At 43.4% G+C, this 23,709-nt stretch overlaps 1 protein-coding gene and 1 long non-coding RNA gene across 6 annotated transcripts in view; one reads left to right on the top strand and one right to left on the bottom strand.

Moving 5' to 3' along the window:
• Positions 1-335: 335 nt before the first annotated feature.
• LOC144699656 (splicing factor U2AF 65 kDa subunit-like) overlaps positions 336-23,709 on the top strand; it is a 48,656-nt gene continuing 25,282 nt past the window's right edge. For 2 of the 5 annotated variants that reach the window (XM_078570770.1, XM_078570772.1), the window contains exons 1-4: positions 336-587; positions 19,237-19,402; positions 21,772-21,875; positions 22,023-22,174. In XM_078570770.1, the coding sequence (XP_078426896.1) occupies positions 539-587; positions 19,237-19,402; positions 21,772-21,875; positions 22,023-22,174 (471 nt within the window). In that variant the 5' untranslated portion in view covers positions 336-538. Of the gene's footprint in view, positions 588-19,236; positions 19,403-21,771; positions 21,876-22,022; positions 22,179-23,709 lie in introns of all 5 variants that reach the window. The other 3 variants (XM_078570769.1, XM_078570771.1, XM_078570773.1) reach the window with 2 other exon arrangements.
• LOC144699658 (uncharacterized) overlaps positions 13,321-23,709 on the bottom strand; it is a 167,455-nt gene continuing 157,066 nt past the window's right edge. Inside the window, exon 2 of the long non-coding RNA XR_013580581.1 lies at positions 13,321-13,416. This is a non-coding gene — a long non-coding RNA (uncharacterized LOC144699658). The remainder of the gene's footprint in view (positions 13,417-23,709) is intronic.

The raw sequence follows: 23,709 nt of genomic DNA on the forward strand, positions 1-23,709 counted from the left end.
CAAATGCAAAATGCTGTAAATCTGGAAAAAATAAATTTTAAAACTTTGCACCTTACTAGGTGTAACTTGGAGTATTTTAATATATATATATATATATATACACACGTGTGCGACTGGATGATGTGAGGGGATATGGGTTTAAATTTGGTGTGAGACATCCTTTTCGTTGCAGGTTGACAGGACGTTTGTCCCTCCGCGTGCACCGTGCGGCCGCAGCTCAACAGCGGCTGCCAAGGTCCCCGCCTTCGCGCCGCAGCCATTGGGCAACTGGGAGGCGCTCGGGCCTGGCGCGGGCAAGGATTGGCCAGGCGGGCTGTCCGTCAGAAGCCAAGCTAGGGGTGAGGCGAGCGCAATCTGGGAGCCGCTTGGTGAAGCGGCCATTGTGTGTGTGAGGGAATCGAGCCGGGGGGCCCCCGCCGGCTTGTTAAACGGTGGATGAAGGCACAATCAGAAAATTAATAAAAGACCTCTGGGTTTTTTTTTTGTTTTATTTCCTCTTTTTTTTTAAAAAAAAAACGTTAAGATTACACCGACACAAATGTCAGATTTTGACGAATTCGAAAAACAGTTGCATGAGAACCGGCAAGGTGAGTGGGCCTGCAGGAACAGGCTTCCGTGCGTTTGTTTTTTTTAAAAAAAAAATATCCGGTTCCAACCGCGGCCCGGAGACGGTTCGAGACGTATTTACAGGAGTTTAATTAAAACTCGTGGCCCAGTCATCGAGCGAGGCTGGAGAGAGGGGGGGAGGGGAGTGGAGGGGGGCACTGCGCACGCTCAGTGCCGGTGTTGGACCGGCGCGAGTGGCTTTGATCAGAGGAGTGAGGCCATTCAGCCCTTCCAGCCTGCCCCCTTCCATTCAGACCTTAAAATTGCAGGAGAGGGTTTAAACTAGATTGGCAGGGGGGAGGGGAGCCGGAGGCCAGAGGCCAGATTCAGATAGGATGAGTTCAGAAGCAGGGAGGGGGAGACTGAAAATTAGTGAGTGACTCTGAAAGATGGAAGAAACAAAGGTTAAAGGGTTTATAGCACAGGAATTTGGCAATGTTAACATGTATTTCTTTAAATGCAAGGAGTAAAGTCAACAATGCCGAGGGCGCAGATAGATTCGTGGCAGCATGATATCATTGCTATAATGGAAACTTGGCTGAAAGAGGGGCAAAAATTGCAGCTTAACATCCCTGGATGTAGAGTTTTCAGGTCAGATAGAAAGGGGGCTAAAAAAAGGGTGGGGTGTAGTATTAATGGTTAAAGAATCAATTACAGCTGTGAGGAGGGATGAATCATTAAATGAGGCTATATGGGTTGAGCTCAGAAATAAAAAGGTGACAGCCACTCTACTAGGAGTGCACTATAGACCCCCACATAGTGAGAGGGAGATAGAAGAGCAAGTATGTGGGCAAAAACAATAGGGCAATAATAGTTGGGGACTTCAACTACCCTAATATCAATTGGAATACGAACAATGTAGTGGGCACAGAGGGCACAAAATTCTTGAATTGCATTCAGGAGAACTTTTTTAGCCAGCATGTAATAAGCCCAACGAGAGGGAGTGCAATTCTAGATTTAGTTTTCGGGAATGAAGCTGGGCAAGTGAATGAAGTAGCAGTGGGTGACCATAATACAGTTAGATTTAGAATGATTATGGAAAAGGATAAAGATAGAACAGGAGTAAAAGTTCTAAATTGGGGAAAGACCAATTTTATGAAGATGAGGTGTTCTGGCGAAAGTGGACTGGTTACAGCTATTTCAAGGGAGGTCAGTGACAGGTCAATGGAAGGCATTCAAAAGCGAGGTTCTACAGGCACAGCTCAGACATGTCCCCACAAAGAAAAAAGACAGTACTGCCAAATCTAGAGCCCCCTGCTTATCTAGAAGTATGCAAGGTAAGATAAAGAAATAAAAGAAAGCTTATCACACTCACAAAAAACTTAATACTTTAAAAAGCCTAGAAGAGTATAGAAAGTACAAAGTGAAGTAAAAAAGGTAATTAGGAAAGCAAAGAGCAGATATGAAAAAATATTGGCAAGTAAAATCAAAAAAACCCAAGTCGTTTTACCAGTACATTGAGAACAAGCGAATAACTAAGGAATGGGTAGGGCCTATCAGATGTGTACATGGTAACTTGTGCGCTGATGCTGAAGATGTGGGCAAGGTTCTCAATGAGTACTTTGCCTCTGTCTTCACTAGGGAGAGAGATGATGCAGATATTCTAGTCAAAGAGGAGGAGTGTGAAATATTAGGTACTATAAACATGGTGAGAGAGGATGTGCTGGAGGGACTGACATCCTTGGAGATGGATAAATCACCATGGCCAGATGGATTGTATCTCAGGTTGTTAAAGGAAGCCAGGGAGGAAATAGCGGATGCTCTGAGGATCATTTTCTAATCCTCACTAGATATAGGCAAGATATCCAGAGGATTGAAGGTCTGCAAACATACCATTATTTAAAAATGGTGTGAAGGATAGGCCAAATAATTATAGGCCGGTCAGTCTGACTTCGGTGATGGGCAAACTATTAGAATCAATTCTGAGAGACAGGATAACCATGTCACCCAGAAAGAAATGGATTAATCAGGGATAGTCAACATGGTTTTGTTAGAGGAAAGTGGTGCCTTACTAATTTAATCAAATTTCTTGAGGAAGTAACAAGGAGGGTTAATGAGGGTAGTGTAGTGGATGTTGCCTACATGGATTTTAGTAAGGCATTTGACAAGGTACCACATAGCAGACTAGTCAGAAAGTAAAAGCCCATGGGGTACAAGGGAATGTGGCAAGTTGGATCCAAAAATGGCTCAGCGACAGGAAACAACGGGGTAATGGTTGGATGTTTTTGCAAATGGATAACAGTTTCCAGTGGCGTTCCACAGGGCTCAGTGTTTGGTCCCTTGCTGTTTGTTGTATATATTAATGATTCGGACTTAAATGTGGGTGACATGTTGGGAAATTTGCAGATGACACAAAAAGTGCCCATGTAGTTGATAGTGGAAAGGATAGCTGTTCTCTCCAGAATTATATCAATGGTTTGTTTTGAGTGAGCAGAAAAGTGGCAGATGGAATTCAACCCAGAGAAGTGTGGGGAGGGCAAACAAAACTAGGAAATATTCAATAAATGGGAGGATGTTGGGAAGGGTGAGGGAAGTGAGACCTTGGAGTGCATGTCCACAGGCCCCTAAAGATAGCAGGACAGGTGGATCAGCTGGTGAAGAAAGCATATGGAATGCTTTCCTTTATTGGATGAGGTATAGAATACAAAAGCAGAGATGCAATGATGGAACTGTATAAAATGCTGATTAGTCCATGGCTGGAATTTTGTGTACAAAATTCTGATCGCCACATTACTGAGGGCATTATAGCTCTGGAGAAAGTACAGTTGAGATTTACAAGAATATTGCCAGGGCTTGAAAATTGCAGCTATGAGGAAAGATTAGATAGGCTGGAGTTGTTTTCCTTGCAACTGAGAAGGCTGAGGGGTGACCTGATTGAGGTGTACAAGATTGAGGGGCCTAGATAGAGTAGAAAGGGATGCTGTGTTACCCTACCCGAGAGGTCAGTTACAAGGTGGCATAGATGTAAGGTGATTGGTAGAAGGATTAAATGGAACATGAGGAAAAACCTGTTCACTCAGAGGTTAAATTGGTGGGTGTTTGAAATTCGGTGGCTGATTTGGTGGGAGGCAGAAACCCTCAGCTCATTTAAAAGGTATCTGGATCTGCACCTAAAATGCTGTAAGCTGCAAAGCTACAGACTGGGTACTTTAAGGTGGGATTAGAATGGGCAGCTAGTTTTTTTATTTTTTATTTTTCGGCTGGCGCAGACACAATGGGCTGAATGGCCTCTTTCTGTGCCGTAACTTTTCTATGGCTCGATGTTCTGTCCCCTTCCAGTCTGTTTCGCCTCCCCTCATTCAGTCCCTCCAGCTGGTTTCACCTCCCCTCATTCAGTTAGATCATGGCTGATATGATGTGTATCTTTATACCTGGAATCAAAGATTGTTCTGTTACAGCTTTGCCAGCCAATGAACGGCCTTTAAAGAGGAAATGATTTTGGCGGAAAAGCAAATTACTGTGGGTGCTGGAAATCTGAAATTAGAGTTAACATTTCATGTTGATGACTTGAATCATCATCAGTTCAATGCCAGAGCTTCCTGGATGATGAAAAAGAGATTGGGAGTAAGATGTAGCAGAAACAGGGTGTGTATGGTAGATGTCAGTTTGATGATACAAGTGATAACCAGGCTGAATATAGAAAGTTCAGAGCGGAATGCTAAAGATGAAATAGAGGAGCAAAGGGAGAGTATGAAAAGAGACTGACAGATAACAGAATGGAATCCAAAAATCTTCTATAGGCATATAAGTAGTAAAAACAAGAGGAGAGCCAATTAGGGACCCAAAAGAGGATCTATGCAGGGAGGCAGATGGCATGGCTGAGGTACTAAATGAGTACTTTGTGTCTTATGTTTTTCTTTTATCAAGGAAAAAGATGTGGGTCAAAGTCATAGTGAAAGATGAGGATCTTGAGATACTGGAGTGGCTAAAAATTAATACTTGGAGGTATTAGGCTGATAACTTGATAAACCAGCAAGGCCAAATGGCAAGCATCTGAGGATACTGAGGGCAGTAAGGGTGGAAATTGCAGAGTTACTAGCCGTAATCTTCCAGTTCTCTCTTGATGAGGAGATGGTGCCAGAGGATACTTGGATCCCACTACTGAATTGAACTTTGTCATTTGCCATTGTTTGTTAAATCCTGGTAACTTGTTCTGTTCAACTTTTGGACATGTGTGGTTCAGGCTGTTGCAATTTTTTAAACATTTAAGAAAAAGAAACAAATTGGCTGCTGTTGCCTGTAATATACATAGGCCCTTATGTTGAAATTCGCCAAAGTGCTTTATACCATGGATATCTTTGAAGTGCAGTGGCTTATTTTGGAGATGAACATTGCAACCATTCTGCATCCTACAAGAGCAGCAAGCTGTTGACTTTTTTTTATCCTGATGTTGATTGAATGTGGAGTTTTGGTCAAGACTCAAGAGGGAAAGGGATTTTTTTCATTGCCCATCCCTAATTGCCCTTGTTCAGAGGGCATTTAAGAGTCAGCCACATTGCTGTGGGTCTGGAGTCACATGTAGGCCAGACCAGGTAAAGACAGCAGATTTCCTTCCCTAAAGGACATTAGTGAACCAGATGGGTTTTTACAACAATGGTTTCGTGGTGATTAGACTTTTCATTCCAGATTTTTATTGGATTCAGATTTCACCACCTGCCACGGTAGGATTCAAACCCGGGTCCCCAGAACATTACCCTGGAATACTCGTCCTGTGACCATACTACTGTGCCACCAACTCCCCTTTTTAAGCATACATTTGCTACAATGTCATACAGACTAAGTTGTTATTTATCTCACACTCACAGATGGTAGTGGGTTTGACTTTATACTAGAGATGAGTTCACAATCCAAGCCAACACACCAATGGAGTTGCCGGAGTGCTGTCCTTCAGGCAAGGATCCCACCTACATACATGATGGGTTTTTATGACAACGGTGGTTTCATTAGACTTTTAATTCCAGATATTTATTGAATTCAAATTCCACCATCTGCTTGGTGGGATCCGGGTCCCCAGAGCATTACCCTGGGTCTCTGAATTACCAGTCCAGTGACAATACCACTGTGCCACCACCCCCCAAATTATGCCATGGATTCTTTATGCATCTAGATCTGTATGTATGTATGTAGGTGGGATCCTTGCCTGAAGGACAGCACTCCGGCAACTCCATTGGTGTGTTGGCTTGGATTGTGAACTCGTCTCTAGTATAAAGTCAAACCCACAAACATGTGAGAGTGTGAGATAAGTAACAACTGAGTCGGTATGACATTGTGGCAAATACATGCTTAAAAAGGGGAGTTGGTGGCACAGTGGTATTGTCACTGGATGAGTATTCCAGGGTAATGTTCTAGGGACCCGGGTTTGAATCCTACCATGGCAGGTGGTGAAATTTGAATCCAATAAAAATCTGGAATGAAAAGTCTAATCACCACGAAACCATTGTCGTAAAAACCATCTGTCCTTTAGGAAAGGAAATCTGCTGTCTTTACCTGGTCTGGCCTACATGTGACTCCAGACCCACAGCAATGTGGTTGACTCTTAAATGCCCTCTGAACAAGGACAATTAGGGATGGGCAATAAATGCTGGCTGGCTTAGCCAGTGACACCCATATCTCATGAGCGAATAAAAAAAGACTTCAAACATGTGTAAATTGGTGCCCATAATTTGTTTTGGGAGAGTGCTGATATAATTGCAGATGTGGATTCCCCAACCCAAATATTTTTAACTCTCACCAAGTTTTTCAATTCTATATAAATGATTCTGTATTTGAATTTACTCAGTTGCATTGTACTTTTTTCTAGTCAAATTTATAATTATTAATCGGACTCACTTAGAAAAATTATTTTCTAATTGTGTAAAGCCCCAAATTTTCTGAATCTGTTTCTCTAGGAGTGTTTCAGCATTTGCAGTGTCTGGATTTTTGTGAACTATCAATCTCCAAGTGTTCTGAGTAGTACTGTGCTACTGTTTTGAGGGCTAACCTGCTAAGTTTTGTGTACAGGCAGTCCTTGGACTTACGACACAATTGATTCCTGAAAACCGCGTCTTAAGTTGAAACATCGTAATTCAGAACTGATTTTCCCATAAGAACAGTGTTCTAAATGGGGGATTGGTTCCTGAGCCAAGGCCCAATACCCTAGTTTTACCAAAATAACCCCGAATTTTGTACTCAATCATAGACAAGTAATACAGCAAACTTAATGTACTTATGTTGTAAATAGCAATCATGTTGACATTAAAAAAATCGCAAGCTAAAAATACATATAGAAATCTATAATGGCATCGGGACAGCAACTGAGCATCTTGAGACAGATGGGCGGCGCACAACGTCAAAGCACACATGAATGTTTGAACTTGTTCGCTGGCGTGGTGTCATAAAGTCGAAACCGACGTCGGAAAGTCAAAACAGGGTGTCAATTTATAAATGTCGCAAGTGCATCATCATAACTCCAATGTTGTAAAGTCGACGATTGCCTGTAACTGGATAGGAGCTGTTGCCCCCAGCTGTTTCAATAGCTGAGAATGCCAATAGGTGCAGAAATCCAATAACACAGACACTGCAATTAAATCCTTCCTCTGAATCATTCAGTTTTGACCAACTTGTACATTCTGAGTTTTGCATTTACTAAATTGCCAACCCATACAAGTTTCCTTCGAGTTTCACACGGCCCTTGCTATGCCAAGCTGATGATGAATTTTTCTGTGGTAAAATTACAGTGGCGTAATGGTAATGTCACTGGACTAGTAATCCAGAGACCCAGACCCAGGATACGGGTTCAAATCCCATCATGGCAGCACTTAGAATTTCAATTCAATTAATAAAAAAGATCTGGCATTAAAAGCTAGTGTCAGTAATGTCGACCATAAAACTGTCATCGATTGTCATAAAAACCCATCTGGTTCACTCATGTCCTTTAGGGAAGGAAATCTGCCATCTACCTGATCTGGCCTACATGTGACTCCAGATAATCAAAACTGCTTTCTGAAATGGCCAAGCAAGCCACTCAGTTCAAGAGCAATTAGGGATGGGCAACGCCTGCATCCCATCAAAGAATAAAAATAAAATTTGATTATAGGTATCTGCCAACTGAGTTTTCAGTGCATGACATTATGGATTAAACTATAGGTACAGGACCCCTTACCCGGCATCCGGAATACCAGATCAGGCATTGCTGTCCATCATATCTTTTATTAACAAGGTTTACAGGATTCCATTGATGCCCCCAAAAGTGATTATTCCCACCTCCCATTAGTAGCACTTTTACCATTGGTGGTGGAAGGGTACTAACATTTCTTTCCCTCAGAACATTCGAACATATTCTTGCAGATTGTACATTTAACTGAAAGGTGCACAAGAAACAAAACCACAATCTCTCTGTCAGTGATGCAGTTAGTACCTTGTTAATTCTTTTAGCATTGGTGGTGGATGGGGTACTATATATCCAGGTCGCAGCACGCTGATGCCCTGCTCTTTAGGTCCGGCCTATTTTCCCCCTGCCCCCAGGACCCAAAATCTGGAAAATCCTCTTTTTTGGAACATGTCTGGTCCCAAGCTTCTGGATGCAGGATCTGGTACCCTTATATAGTCTTGGCTCCCTTGAAGAACTGTTTGACTTGTATATCTTCTGCTTTCTCGTATGTAGATTGACAAATCAACATTGTTCCATACCAAGAATGTGGTTTCGGTGAGGTTCTTTTGTGCAGACAGGGAATTAGAATTGTTGTTGGGCAAATTTGTCATACAAATTTAGACCCCTGGAAATATTGGCACTTTCCTGTCTTCTAACATTTATGAATGAATTCTGTCCTATTCAATTTACTATCCAATACTGAGATTAACGATCTATTTTTGCATAAAAGTTTTACTGCACACTCCAAATTTTGTTTGTGTGTTTTTGGTATTTTTAAGCATAGAAATAAAAATCATCATTTCTTTCCCAAATTTGAGAGACTAGAGCAGCTATTGAGCTAACATGGGAGGAGCCCTGCAGCTAATCTAGGGAAATTTCCGAGACATGTAACGGTAGTTTATCTCTAATGTCCCCACAACAAATAACAGCATTGTATTAAGGACCTTTTAAAAGATATGTAAAGTTGGCAATGAAACAATATAACAATTTTGAACCCAAGGCTCCCTTGTGAAAAACTCTGCAGGAGATCACCAAGCCAATTAATTGCTTCACATTATAAGATTTGCAAAGCCAAATGCATATTGTGGAAATGTTATTTTTCACCTTTTTAGCAATGTTCAGAGCTTGAGCCTGTAGACTAGGAAGGTTCTAGAGATTTTAATAATTTGATTAATGGGGTAGAAGCAGAACTAAAAGAGACACAAATTAAAATGTAAGTGCAATGTAAATGTGAAACTTTGAACATTCATGTGAAGCTCCTAATTTCAGATCATTGCTTGCTTTCGTCCCCATTGCATAGAATCATAACACTGCATGCAGCTATGTTGAGGCCAGAGCCCATTCTTTAATGAACCCACAGAACTCTAGAATGAGATTAAACATAGCACAGAGCAGTTGAAAGGACATCAAGTTTCTTTCTCGTCATGCACTTCTTTTCTTCCCCATCAAACATTCTAACCTCGGGGTTGAGGGGGTGCTGTAATTTGGACCAGGTGACCTTCCAGATGAGAAATACCATGAATAAAGACTGAAAGGTATTCTACATATGGGTTATTACTTAGTGCTCAATAAAGCTCAAAGATGGGGATGGTAACAGCGGATGAGCTGTGGTCTTTGCTACCAATGTCATCAAGGCTACAAACTGCCTGGATTTTGGTTTTCAAAATGGAGGGCTTGAGTGTTATCTTCCAACTGTCAGGCCTTTGTTTATGCTGCAAGCTTAGTTTACATTATAAGTAATGAATTATAGAATGTACAATGCAGGAGAAGATTGGATGGGCCTTTGAGTCAGTGCCAGCAGTTTATCCACTTGAGCCACCTAGTCTAATGCCAATCTCCTGTAATACCCCTAGTTTTCAAGCAACTAATTCTTAATTTTCTGAACTGTGCTTCGACAAGGGTTTATAGCAGTGAATTGTACCTTCTAACTATCCTGTGCAAAGAAACATTTTCTTTTAATTTTGACTCTTCTATAAAGACTTGAGGCGTGACCACTTAGGGGTCCTTAAAATTATGAAAGGCTTTGATGGGGTAGATTAGAGGGAATGTGTCCACTTGTGGGGGAGAGCATAACTAGAGGACATCAATATAGAATAGTCGCCAAGAAATCCAATAGGAAATTCCAAAGAAGCTTCTTTATGCAAAGAGTGTTAAGAATATGGAACTCGTTACCATGGAGTAGTTTAAGCCGATAGTATAGATACATTCAAGGGGAGGCAAGACAAACATATGAGGGACAAGGGAATAGATGGTTACAATGATGGATTTTGATGAGGAAAAATGGGAGGAGGCTTGAGTGGAGCGTAAATTCCGACATGGACTGATTGGGCCAAATGGCCTGTTTCTGTGCCTGTATAATAAATAGTTTTCCTCTCTTGTCACCTTCTCACAGACACCATTATTTTTACTAGTCTATTTCTCTTGCCATAACCTTGAAGATCTCTTTTATTTTAAAAAAGATTCCTTCTTGATAATAGTTGGGGAGGAGGAAATAGCCCTAACTTAAATCTGGAAAAACTCAGCAGGTCTGGCAGCATCTGCGGAGAGGAACACAGTTAACGTTTCAAGTCCGAATGACCCTTCAACAGAACTAAGGAAAAATAGAAGAGAGGTGAAATATAAGCTGGTTTAAGGGGGGGTGGGACAAGTAGAGCTGGATAGAGGGCCAGTGATTGGTGGAGATAACCAAAAGATGTCATAGACAAAAGGACAAAGAGTTATTGAAGGTGGTGATATTATCTAAGGAATGTGCTAATTAAGGGTAGAAAGCAGGACAAGCAAGGTACAGATAGCCCTAGTGGGGGTGGGGTGAAGGAATCGAAAAAGGCTAAAAGGTAGAGATAAAACAATGGATGGAAAAACATTTAAAAATAATGGAAATAGGTGGGAAAAGAAAAATCTATATAAATTATTGGGGGGAAAAAAGGGGGTGGGGATGGAGGAGAGGGTTCATGATCTAAAATTGTTGAACTCAATATTCAGTCCGGAAGGCTGTAAAGTGCCTAGTCGGAAGATGAGGTCCTGTTCTTCCAGTTTGCGTTGAGCTTCACTGGAACAATGCAGCAGGCCAAGGACGGACATGTGGGCATGAGAGCAGGGTAGAGTGTTGAAATGACAAGCGACAGGGAGGTCTGGGTAATACTTGCAGACAGACCGAAGGTGTTCTGCAAAGTGGTCGCCCAGTCTGCGTTTGGTCTCTCCATTGTAGAGGAAACCGCATTGGGAGCAACGAATGCAATAGACTAAATTGAGGGAAGTGCAAGTGAAATGCTGCTTCACTTGAAAGGAGTGTTTGGGCCCTTGGACGGTGAGGAGAGGGGAAGTAAAGGGGCAGGTGTTACACCTTCTGCGGTTGCATGGGAAGGTGCCGTGTGAGGGGGTTGAGGGGTAGGGGGTGATGGAGGAGTGGACCAGGGTGTCCCGGAGGGAACAATCCCTGCGGAATGCCACCCGGGGGGTGAAGGGAAGATGTGTTTGGTGGTGGCATCATGCTGGAGTTGGCGGAGGAAGATCCTTTGAATGCGGAGGCTGGTGGGGTGATAAGTGAGGACAAGGGGGACCCTATTATGTTTCTGGGAGGGAGAGGAAGGTGTGAGGGCGGATGCGCAGGAGCTGGGCCGGATACGGTTGAGGGCCCTGTCAACCACCATGGGTGGAAAACCTCGGTTAAGGAAGAAAGAAGACATGTCAGAAGAACTGTTTTTGAAAGTGGCATCATCAGAACAGATGCGACGGAGACGAAGGAACTGAGAGATTGGGATGGAGTTCTTACAGGAAGCGGGGTGTGAGGAGCTATAGTCGAGGTAGCTGTGGGAGTCGGTAGGCTTGTAATGGATGTTGGTGGACAGTCTATCACCAGAAATTGAAACAGGGAGGTCAAGGAAGGGAAGGGAAGTGCCAGAGATGGACCATGGGAAAATGATGGAGGGGTGGAGATTAGAAGCAAAATTAATAAATTTTTCCAGGTCCAGACGAGAGCATGAAGCAGCACCGAAGTAATCATCGATGTACCGGAGAAAGAGTTGTGGGATGGGGCCGGAGTAGGACTGGAACAAGGAATGTTCCACATACCCCATAAAGAGACAGGCATAGCTGGGGCCCATGCGGGTACCCATAGCCACACCTTGTATTTGGAGGAAGTGAGAGGAGTTTAAGGAGAAATTATTCAGTGTGAGAACAAGTTCAGCCAGACGGAGGAGAGTAGTGGTGGATGGGGATTGTTCGGGCCTCTGTTCGAGGATGAAGCGGAGAGCCATCAGACCATCCCGCTCTCCGCTTCTTCCTCGAACAGAGGCCCGAACAATCCCCATCCACCACTACTCTCCTCCGTCTGGCTGAACTTGTTCTCACACTGAACAATTTCTCCTTAAACTCCTCTCACTTCCTCCAAATACAAGGTGTGGCTATGGGTACCCACATGGGCCCCAGCTATGCCTGTCTCTTTATGGGGTATGTGGAACATTCCTTGTTCCAGTCCTACTCCGGCCCCCTCCCACAACTCTTTCTCCGGTACATCGATGATTACTTCGGTGCTGCTTCATGCTCTCGTCTGGACCTGGAAAAATTTATTAATTTTGCTTCCAATTTCCACCCCTCCATCATTTTCACATGGTCCATCTCTGACACTTCCCTTCCCTTCCTTGACCTCTCTGTCTCAATTTCTGGTGATAGACTGTCCACCAATATCCATTACAAGTCTACCGACTTCCACAGCTACCTCGACTACAGCTCCTCACCCCGTTTCCTGTAAGGACTCCATCCCATTCTCACAGTTCCTTCGCCTCCATCGCATCTGTTCTGATGATGCCACTTTCAAAATCAGTTCCTCTGACATGTCTTCCTTCTTCCTTAACTGAGGTTTTCCACCCACGGTGGTTGCAAGGGCCCTCAACCGTGTCTGGCCCATCTCCTGCGCATCCGCCCTCACACCTTCCTTTCCCTCCCAGAAACATGATAGGGCCCCCCTAGTCCTCACTTATCACCCCACCAGCCTCCGCATTCAAAGGATCATCCTCCACCAACTCCAGCATGATGCCACCACCAAACACATCTTCCCTTCACCCCCCCTGCGGCATTCCACAGGGATCGTTCTCTCCGGGACACCCTGGTCCACTCCTCCATCACCCCCTACACCTCAGCCCCCTCCCACGGCACCTTCCCATGCAACCACAGAAAGTGCAACCTTCTTTTACTTCCTCTCTCCTCACTGTCCAAGGACCCAAACACTCCTTTCAAGTGAAGCAGCATTTCACTTGCACTTCCCTCAATTTAGTCTACTGCATTCGTTGCTCCCAATGCGGTTTCCTCTACATTGGAGAGACCAAACGCAGACTGGGTGACCGCTTTGCAGAACACCTTCGGTCTGTCCGCAAGCATTACCCAGACTTCCCTGTCGCTTGCCATTTCAACACTCCACCCTGCTCTCATGCCCACATGTCCATCCTTGGCTTGCTGCAATGTTCCAGTGAAGCTCAACGCAAACTGGAGGAACAGCACCTCATCTTCCGACTAGGCACTTTACAGCCTTCTGGACTGAATATTGAGTTCAACAATTTTAGATCATGAACCCTCTCCTCCATCCCCACCCCCTTTTTTTCCCCCCAATAATTTATATAGATTTTTCTTTTCCCACCTATTTCCATTATTTTTAAATATTTTTCCATCCATTGTTTTATCTCTACCTTTTAGCCTTTTTCGATTCCTTCACCCCACCCCCACTAGGGCTATCTGTACCTTGCTTGTCCTGCTTTCTACCCTTAATTAGCACATTCCTTAGATAATATCACCACCTTCAACACTGCTTTGTCCTTTTGTCTATGACATCTTTTGGTTACCTCCACCTATCACTGGCCCTCTATCCAGCTCTACTTGTCCAACCAATCTTAAACCAGCTTATATTTCACCTCTCTTCTATTTTTCCTTAGTTCTGTTGAAGGGTCATTCGGACTCGAAACGTTAACTGTGTTCCTCTCCGCAGATGCTGCCAGACCTGCTGAGTTTTTCCAGGTATTTTTGTTTTTGTTCTGAATTTCCAGCATCCGCAGTTTTTTGCTTTTAACCTAACTTACATCTGTCTTTGTAGTTGTTGCTCCTCATCTGTAATAACATCCTTCTAAATTTACATTGTTTTTAAATCATCCTGCATTGGGGTAACCAGTATTGCTTCTGGAGCCTAACTTAGGTCTTAAACTGTTACTTTCTTGCTATGCTATCTTCATGCTATGCCTTTAAATACAAAACAAGATTTCCATTTGTCTTTTAATAGCCTTAGTTTCTTGTGTTGCTGCCTCTTATGAACTTTATCTGTGCTGGTGGTGTTTCTGATTCTCTACTCCATTTTAAATTCTTAAGATATATTTCTTTTCCATATTTCTTTTCTCTATTTTTTTCTATATGACTGAACCTGCCACCTATTTGCACATTTTACTTGCCTGTTTGTGTCTGCGGCAGTTTTTCACAGTTGAAAATTGAGATGTCAGGCCTAGAGTACATGCTGCTTTCAAAGTTTTAATAAGCAAATTGAGATAAAGCAAAGCTAGGCTTCAAAATTATAAAGGTGTCAATTTAAAGAAAATTGGTATTGTGACAATTTGATAACCTGTATCATAACATGTCAGTATAACAATGTTTCAACTTGCAGAATAAGACTTGTTTTATCAATAGGGCAACTTGGGATTTGAATTTACATTACTTTGCTGTTGAATTGGAAAATTCTTATCAGTGCTCCTTGGAATGCTTAGAGTGGTGGTAACTCACAGCTACTAACATATTTTCAAGCTGCTAAATTTTATATCTCTAAAGATATATACTCACCCCTGAATTCAATAAAATGTGGTGAAATGGGTTCTTATTTATTTGCGTTGTGTGCTTTATAGTCTTAGGGCTGTATTTAATTTAATTAAATTAACAGGGGTCTTGCTGAAGAGCCCGCTGTATTAAGTGCCACTGGACACGTAACTGGATTGCAGCTGATTTTCCCCTGGGATCAAGGACCCTGGGTGGAATCCCGTCCGCCAAGAGTTGCCAGCCAAATCAAAGGCCGGCAGTTGTATTGAACAGTAGCACCACCAGGGTGCTGGGGGCTGCTGCTGGTATGACACCTGCCTGAGGCCGAGTATTAGAACCATAGAAAAGTTACAGCACAGAAGGAGGCCATTTGGCCCATCTTGTCCATGCCAGCCCAGGGACACCCAGGTGCCCTTTCTAATTGCACCTTCCTGCACCCAGCCCATAGCCCTGTTGCTTACAGCACTTAAGGTGCAGATCCAGGTACTTTTTAAAAGAGTTTAGAGTTTCTGCCTCTACCACCAAATTGTGCAGTGAATTCCAGACACCCACTACCCTCTGCATAAAAAAGTTCTTCCTTACACCTTCTGCCACTTATCTTGAATCTATGTCCCCTGGTTCTAGAATTCTCTACCAAGGGAAACCATTTTATCCTGTCCACTCTATCTATTCCCCTCATAATTTTGTACGCCTCAATCAAGTCACCTCTCAGCCTTCTTTGTTCTAATGAAAATAACCCCAATCTATCCAACCTCTCCTCGTAGCTACAATTTTCTAACCCTGGCAACATTCTTGTAAACCTCCTCTGCACTCTCTCTCCAGAGCTATTACGTCCTTCTTGTAATGTGGTGACCAGAACTGCACACAATACTCCAGTTGTGGCCTCACCAGTGTTTTATACAATTCCAACATTATATCCTTACTTTTATATTCTATCCCTCTGCCAATGAAGGAGAGCATTCCATATGCCTTCTTTACAACCTTGTTTGCTTGAACTGCTGCCTTCAGGGACCTGTGTACTTGTACGCCAAGATCTCTCACTTCATCTACCCCTCTTAGCATATTCCCATTTATTGTGTAATCCCTGTAACTGTTTGACCTCCCTAAATGTATGACCTCACACTTCTCTATGTTAAAATCCATCTGCCACTTTACCGTCCACTCCACCAACCCATCTATATCGTTTTGGAGATTATGGCTATCCTCTACACTATCCACTACTCAGCCAATCTTTGTGTCATCTGCAAATTTCCCAATCGTGCCCCCCACGTTCACGTACAAATCGTTAATATATAACACAAACAGCAAGGGTCCCAACACCGAGCCCTGTGGAACACCACTTGAGACAACTTTCCATTCGCAAGGGCATCCATCAACCATTACCCTTTGTTTCCTGTTACAAAGCTAACCTTTTATCCAGTTTTCCACATTACCCTGAATCCCATGGGCTTTTACTTTCCTGACCAATCTGCCATGTGGGACCTTGTCAAATGCCTTGCTTAAATCTATGTACACAACATCCACTGCACTACCTTCATCAACCCTTCTTGTCACTTCCTCAAAGAATTCAATCAAATTTGTGAGGCAGGACCTTCCTTTAACAAATCCATGCTGACCATCCCTGACTATTCCATGCCTTTCCACATGACAGTTAATCCTATCTCTCAGGATTGATTCTACTAATTTGCTCACCACCGACGTAAGACTAACTGGCCTATAATTGTTTGGCATTTCCTTTGATCCCTTTTTAAACAATGGAACTACGTTTGCATTTCTCCAATCCTCCGGTACCTCCCCTGTATCTAGTGAAGATTGGAAAATCATCCTCAGAGCATCTGTTATCTCCTCCCTGACTTCCTTCAGCAGCCTTGGAAACAATCCATCTGGCCCTGGTGACTTATGAACTTTCAAGGATTTCAACCTTTCGAGTACTTGCTCTCTCTTTATGATGATCCCATCCAATATCTCGCTGTGTTCCTCCTGGACTACTATATCTACATCCTCCCTTTCCTTTGTAAACACAGAGACAAAATATTCATTCAAAACCCTTCCGACAGCTTCTGCATCGCCACACAATTTTCCATCTTCATCTCTGATAGGTCCCACTTTTTCCTTAACTAACCTTTTAGCATTAATGTATTGGTAAAACATCTTTGGGTTATCTTTAACTTTACTTGCTAATCTTTTTTCATGCCCTCTCTTTGATTTCCTTTTTTACTTCGTCCCTGCACTTCCTATATTCGTCTAAGCTATCTGCAATGCTTAGTTCTTTGTGCCTATCGTACGCTTTCTTTTTCTGTTTGATCTTCCCCTGTATTCCTCTAGACAACCAGGGGGGTCGAGATTTGGCAGTACCGCTGTTATTTTTGTAGGGGACATGTCTACTTTGTACAATTAGGTTCTCGCATTTTAGTGCTTCCCACTGGTTTTCCACTCTTTTATCCCCCAGCAGTGCTGTCCAGTCCACTTCAGCCAAGTCCCTTCTCATTTCTGCAAAATTTGCCTTCCCCCAGTTCAAGTCTTTTACTCCTGCCTTATCTCTGTCCTTTGCCATGGTAATGCTAAATCTAACTAAATTGTGATCACTGTCCCCGATATGGTCGCCAACTGTCACTTCACCCACTTGCCCTTCTTCGTTCCCCAAGACTAGGTCTAGAATTGCATCTCCTCTCGGGTTTGTCATTAATTGGTTGAAAAAATTTTCCTGGGCACACTGCATGAATTTTTCTCCCTCAGTGTCCCTTATATTGTTTGAATCCCAGTTGATATTAGGATAGTTGAAGTCTCCTACTATTATTGCCCTCTTGTTCTTAAAAGCAGAAATTTGCCTACATATTTGTTCTTCTATCTCCCTTTCACTATTTGGGGGTCTGTAGTCTACTCCCAGTAGTGTGACTGCCCCTTTTTTATTTCTAAGCTCAATCCATTAAGCCTCGTTTGTTGACCCATTTAGTATATCATCCCTTCTCACAACTGGAATTGATTCTTTAACCATTAGTGCTACCTCTCCTTTTTTATCTCCTACTCTATCGTGTCTGAAGACCCTATAACCAGGGATATTAAGCTGCCAGTTTTGTCCCTCCTTTAGCCAGGTCTCCGTTATAGCAATGACATCCTGCTGCCATGTGTCTACCTGTGCCCTTAACTCATCTACCTTGTTTGTAATACTCCTTGCATTGAAGTATATAAACAGTTTAACCCTGTCAATTTCCCTTGCTAGACACTTTTTAAACTTTGCTTCTCTTGTAACTCCATATCGATCACAGCGTCCCTAGTTAATGTTCTACCTCCATTTTTCAGATCAAAATCTGACCTATCCGATTCTACTCCTGGGATCCCATCCCCCTGCCACACTAGTTTAAATACTCCCCAACAGAACTAGCAAAAGCCCCCAGTAAGGACACTGGTCCCAGCTCTGCCTGGGTGCAGCCCGTCTGGTTTGTACAGGTCCCACCTTCCCCAGGACCGGTCCTAGTGCCTCAAGAATCTGAATCCCTGCCGGCTACACCATCTCTCCAGCCATGTGTTCATTTGGTCTATCCTCTTATTCCTGCTCTCGCTAGCACGTGGAACTGGGAGTAATCCTGAGATTACTACATTTGAGGTCCTGCATTTTAATTTATCTCCTAACTTATCCTCTTATTCCTGCTCTCGCTAGCACGTGGAACTGGGAGTAATCCTGAGATTACTACATTTGAGGTCCTGCATTTTAATTTATCTCCTAACTTCCTGTACTGAGCTTGCAGGTCCTCATCCCTTAGTTTACCTATGTCGTTGTTACCAATGTGTACCACGACCACTGGCTGTTTACCTTCCCTCCCCAGAATGTCCTGCAGCCGCTCCATGGCATCCTGGACCCTGGCACCAGGGAGGCAACATACCATTCAAGTTTGTGGCCACAGAAGCGTCTGCCTGTGCCCCTAACTATTGAATCCCCTATCACTATAGCCCTGCCAGTTGTCTTCCTCCCGCCCCTCTGAGCAGCAGAGCCACCCAGGGTGCTGTGAACTTGGCTGTTGCTGCTTTCCCCTGAGAGGCCATTCTGGCACCCCCCCCAACAGTATCCAAAGCGGTATATCTGTTAGAGAGGAGGATGACCGCAGGGGACTCCTGCACTACCTTCCTGAGTCTTTTACTGTTCCTGATAGTCACCCATTCCCTTTCTGCCTGTGTAATCTTCACCTGTGGTGTGACCACCTCGCTAAACGTGCTATCCATGACTTGCTCAGCATCAACCCTAGGCCACAGGTGAGTGAAGGTGATATGTGGTATGAGGGGGCTGGCTATCAGGGGGCTCCATCCCCCTTCCCAATTGCAGGTCCCTGGATCAGGAACTGCTCCCCACCCCCTCCCCAGGAGCCCACAAGCAACCCTGCACAGGTTTGCTCGTCGTGCTCCCTGCATGGGGAGCTGCCCCAGCAATGTGTTCTAACAGTTCTCCTCCCATCTCCTCTAGAAGAATATCTGTGCTGCACCAGGGGATGTGGCAAATTTGCTAATCTTCCCTTTTGGTGTGTGTGAGATATGCCGTTTCGTGTCTCCACTAGAAACAACTGAAGCTACTCAAATTCAGAATTGCACCCCACAAGTGGAACTAACTTTGGGTGATAGTGTAAAGCAGGCAATATCAGATTATCTGCCCCTTTTGGAGCATGCCAGATTTTTCCCTTTCTGTTGAGCGACTTGATTGTAAATTTCACTGCCTCTGTTTTTAGAACGGGAAAAGGAACGGCACAAGAAGAAAAGTCGAAGCGTTTCCAGAAGCAGAAGCCGGGATAAAAAACGGAGAAGTCGAAGCAGAGACAAGCGCAGCCGAAGTCGAGGAGGGCGAAGCAGAAGCAGGGATAAGCGAAGCACTTCACGAGAACGGAAGCGTCACAGGTAACTTGCTGTTTCCTGATTGTTCACACCAGGTGCATAACATTTGCAGAGTATCAGTGTGCAGGCTGCAGCAGTGCTGACCATAGCTATGCCACCTTGAGAGGCACTTGGTAAAGGCCAGGTGGCTCCCAAGAAGGAAGGATAAATCATGAGATTCATGTGTTGCCGACAGCCATCACAGAGCAGCATGGAAGTGGACTGGAAACAGGTCGGATGCTGGCAGTGGATGATCCAGAGTGAAAACTGGAGGATTTGATTAGCTGACAATTTCTAGAAAAAATCAGAGCCAAGAAACTGTTTCGTTTTTCGTCTTCCGTTTTGCTATTTGGGATTAAGGCGGCTCATCTCGCCACCACCTTCTTGAGGGCAATTAGGGATGGGCAATAAATGCTGGACGAGTTAGCAATGCCTGCATCCTTGAAAGAGTAAAAAAAAATTAATTTTTAATTTTTTTTAAAAAAGTATGTCATTCAGTCTTGAATGTTGGTGGTTGATTCAACAGATCAGCTTACCTCTCCTGCTAGAAAAGATACTTGTTTGCTGCCCGAACAGAAGGTGCAAACTCATGCTGGAGTACAGCTCCACTCTGTACTCTGGTTCAATGGCTAAATGCTACTGAGAGGAGGCATCACAATCAAACCTGATGGTTCTCAGCACTCCCTGCCAGTGCAGAGAGTTTCTCCTTTTACACACCTATTTCCATTGCCTAAACACTCAAACATATGCATGTATGATTATATGACCAGCTCATCTGAGCGTTATTTCAACAAACTGGATAGTTATCCTGCGGGTTGTCTGCATCTTTTCCAGTGTTTAGTTTTTGATTACACTGGAGCCAAAGCAGAATGCCACACCTGCAGACATTCATCTTTGGACAAATCTGGAAAGGATCTCCGTGCTATTGGACAGTTTGTTCATCCTTCAGAATATGTTGCCTTCTTGAAAGAAAAAAAACCTGACTGCTGCTGACCACTATCTTCATTTAGCCTGTCATGTCTGCACTGGTTCTTTGCAAGAAGATATTTAGTCCCATTCTACTGTACTTTTTCCCGAAATCATTTTAAACTTGTTTCTGTCTGGGGCAACTATATCATCCCATGATTTAAAGTAGTGGCTCCAGGAGCAGAATGGGGTTATGAATTCTGACAAGTAAGGTAGACTTGATTTCAGTCTCCTGGTTCAAACTCCAATTTATACTACTAACCTTGACAAAATATATTGCTCTAGTCCAGAAGCAATTCATGTATTTCAAAGGTGAATGACATGGCAGTGCACAGATACATAAGGGCTGGTCCTCCTGGGCACTGGTGTCAAAAATAAGTCAGTAATTTTCTCATCCCATAACAAAATGACAACTGACTGCCAATGAATCCTTAGTGTTCTCTGATGTAGTGGTGTACTCAGATGAAGGCAATTTGCATGATCTTGAATCCAGTGGTGAACCCTGTTAACAAAGTGGCAGTTGGTCATTTAATTATTACAGGGTTAACCAGAGGCTGTATAGTCTTTGTGGAAATAGGTGCTTTGCATATGTAGAGGAGTTACAGAAGTCTCTGACAGATAGAGGAGTCAAGATAATTCTGTTTTTTTCCAGGTAATGGTACTGACACCACCTTTTTTATCATGTTTGGGAATGTCCAAGTAGGAACAGAGAGCTATAGTCCCAAGAGGGTACTCAGATTTGAGTAAGTACAATGAGAGACTAAGAGGACTGATATACAATCCTCGTTGCAGCAGCTGTTCTCATTTAAAGTGATTGAAAAAGAGGAAGAGTCATGGTATCGGGAATCCTGAAGAAGAAATGGACCAACTAGCTAAAAAAAACAATGGCAGAAGAACTCAGCAAGATAGCCACGTGGAGCATCTTATTAAAACAATTTTTACTTTTAAAATCCATCTGCAGCATGTTCGATCTGCTCTTAATATGTCTCTCTGGTTAAACCCAGTAAGTTCCCAGAGGTGTATGGAGTTTCATTTTCATATCTTCCATATATGATACTACCAAATATGGAAGAATCTATCTTGTTCAACATAAAGTATTCTGCATACCAAAGATTCCATCCTGCCAACCCACCCTTCCCTTGCAGGGTGCATTTCTTTGTTCTGTTGATAGCTTTGCTGCTTCTCTGGAGCAGAGTGGTAGGATCCATACATTTATATTGCTCGTAGGACAGACTGTATCACTGGATCTAAGAAGTTTTCTTATAATTTACCCTTTTGTTGAAGTTCTGTAGTATGACTATGATAAATATTTCAAATCACATAAAATTATCCTACCTAGGTGTGATATAACTTCTGATGTTTCAGTAGCATACATTTCTCCATGAAAGCATTAAGTTTTGCAAGCTTTGTTTGCTTTCATCCTACAGTCGGTCTCCCCGTCGTTCTCGCAGAAAGAAGCCCTACAGATACTGGGATGTGCCTCCTCCAGGCTTTGAGCACATTACCCCAATGCAGTACAAGGCAATGCAAGGTAGATTCTTCCAACTTATTATGTTGCATTTAATGAGAACCAAGTCAAACCACTACATGATGCTCTGACTGTTGTAGTGTTGTTCTGTGAACACATGTATATTGCACTAAGAAAAAGAATCAGCCTGTCTCCCTCTGTTTTCCTTAGCTGCGGGTCAGATCCCTGCTACAGCACTGTTGGCGACCTCCACAGTAGGTGGTGTGACGATCACACCAACACAAGTTCCTATCATTGGCAGCCAAATGACCAGGCAGGCCAGACGACTGTATGTTGGCAACATACCCTTTGGTGTCACAGAGGCAAGTGCAAAGCTTCTAAATGTATTTTACTGTCATCATGTTGGTTTGGCTTAATGACATGACAGCAACAGATCTCATTAAAATGTTTGAAAGAAAAGGTCATGTGGAGGGTCAAGATACTAGGAATTCTGGAGAAGAAATAGATCATCTAGCTAAAAAATCATTACCTATGTGCTTGCCTTCCCACTTTCAAAATAGATGCTGGGATAAATTGTAGATATTAAGTTGCAGGGTTGCAAGCACATGAGTTGGAAAAGCCCAGTCTGTGTTGGTTTTGCAGCTGAGAAAAAGAATAAAAATTATACTTCATGGTTTCCTGATCTTGTACATTTCACAGGTTAGATCATTCGAATTTGGTCTGTGATCACGGTCAAGACAGTGTGACTGCAGGTGAGGCAGGCATGGGGACCCAAGGGGTAGCGTTCAAGGAGCCTCAGCCCCTGAAATTGCCCAACAGTTACAAGGTTCGTGCAAGCTGTGTGGACGAGAGCAGGGACTGCAAAGAGGATGAGCAATTTGACCTCGGCACCATGGTACAGGGAGCCATTCAAGTGTGGGGAGGAATTTGGAGCGTAGTAATGGTAGGGAACAGTATAATTAGGGGGATAGATACTGTTCTCTGCAGCCGTGAGCATGAATCCCGAAGGCTGTATTATCTGCCCGGTTCCAGGGTTAAGGACATCTCCTCAGGGCTGGAGAGGAACTTGGAGTGGGAGGGGAGGGATACAGTTGTCGTCGTCCACGTTGGTGTCAACAACGTTGATAGGACTAGAATGGAGGTTCTGCGAAAAGCATTTAACAGGTGGGAGCTAAATTTTAAAAGCAGAACCTCCAAAGGTGGTAATCTCGGGATTACCACCTGAACCAGGGGCAAAATGGCACAGGATAAATAAAGTCAAGGAGTTAAATGAGTGGCTCAGAGATGGTGTGGGAGGAATGTGTTTCTGTTCATGGGGCACTGGCATCAGTACCAGGGTAGAAGGGAGCTGTCCGGTGGGATGGGCTTCACTTGAATCATGCTGGGACCGGTGTCCAGGCGAATTAAATAACTGGGGCTGTAGAGAGGGCTTTAAACTAAATAGAGGGGTGGGGGAGGGTTCTGGAGAGGGGATAAGTAGGCTTACAAAGCAAAAGGATATGGTGGCATTGCAGGGCAGCTACTTAGGTAATGATACCCAGAGTTTGACAGGAAGGGACAGTGTACAAACATTTTAAAAAAACAACAGCAAATAGGGTCAAAGCGGGGAAAAATGGTAAAAAGGCACAATTAATGGCTCTTCATTTAAATGTACTTAGTATTCGGAACAAAGTAAATGAATTAACAACACAAATAGAGATTAATAGGTTTGATCTTATAGCCATTACGGAGACATGGTTACAAGGAGATCAAAGCTGGGAACTAAATATTCAGGGGTATGCGACTTCGAAAGGACAGGCAGGAAGGAAAGGGCGATGGGGTAGCTTTGTTAGTACAAGATGGAATAAGTACGATAGCAAGAAATGATCTTGGATTAGAAGATGTGGAATCCATGTGG

This window comes from Cetorhinus maximus, chromosome 24 (assembly GCF_964194155.1).
Source record: "Cetorhinus maximus chromosome 24, sCetMax3.hap1.1, whole genome shotgun sequence".
Classification (NCBI taxonomy): domain Eukaryota; kingdom Metazoa; phylum Chordata; class Chondrichthyes; order Lamniformes; family Cetorhinidae; genus Cetorhinus; species Cetorhinus maximus.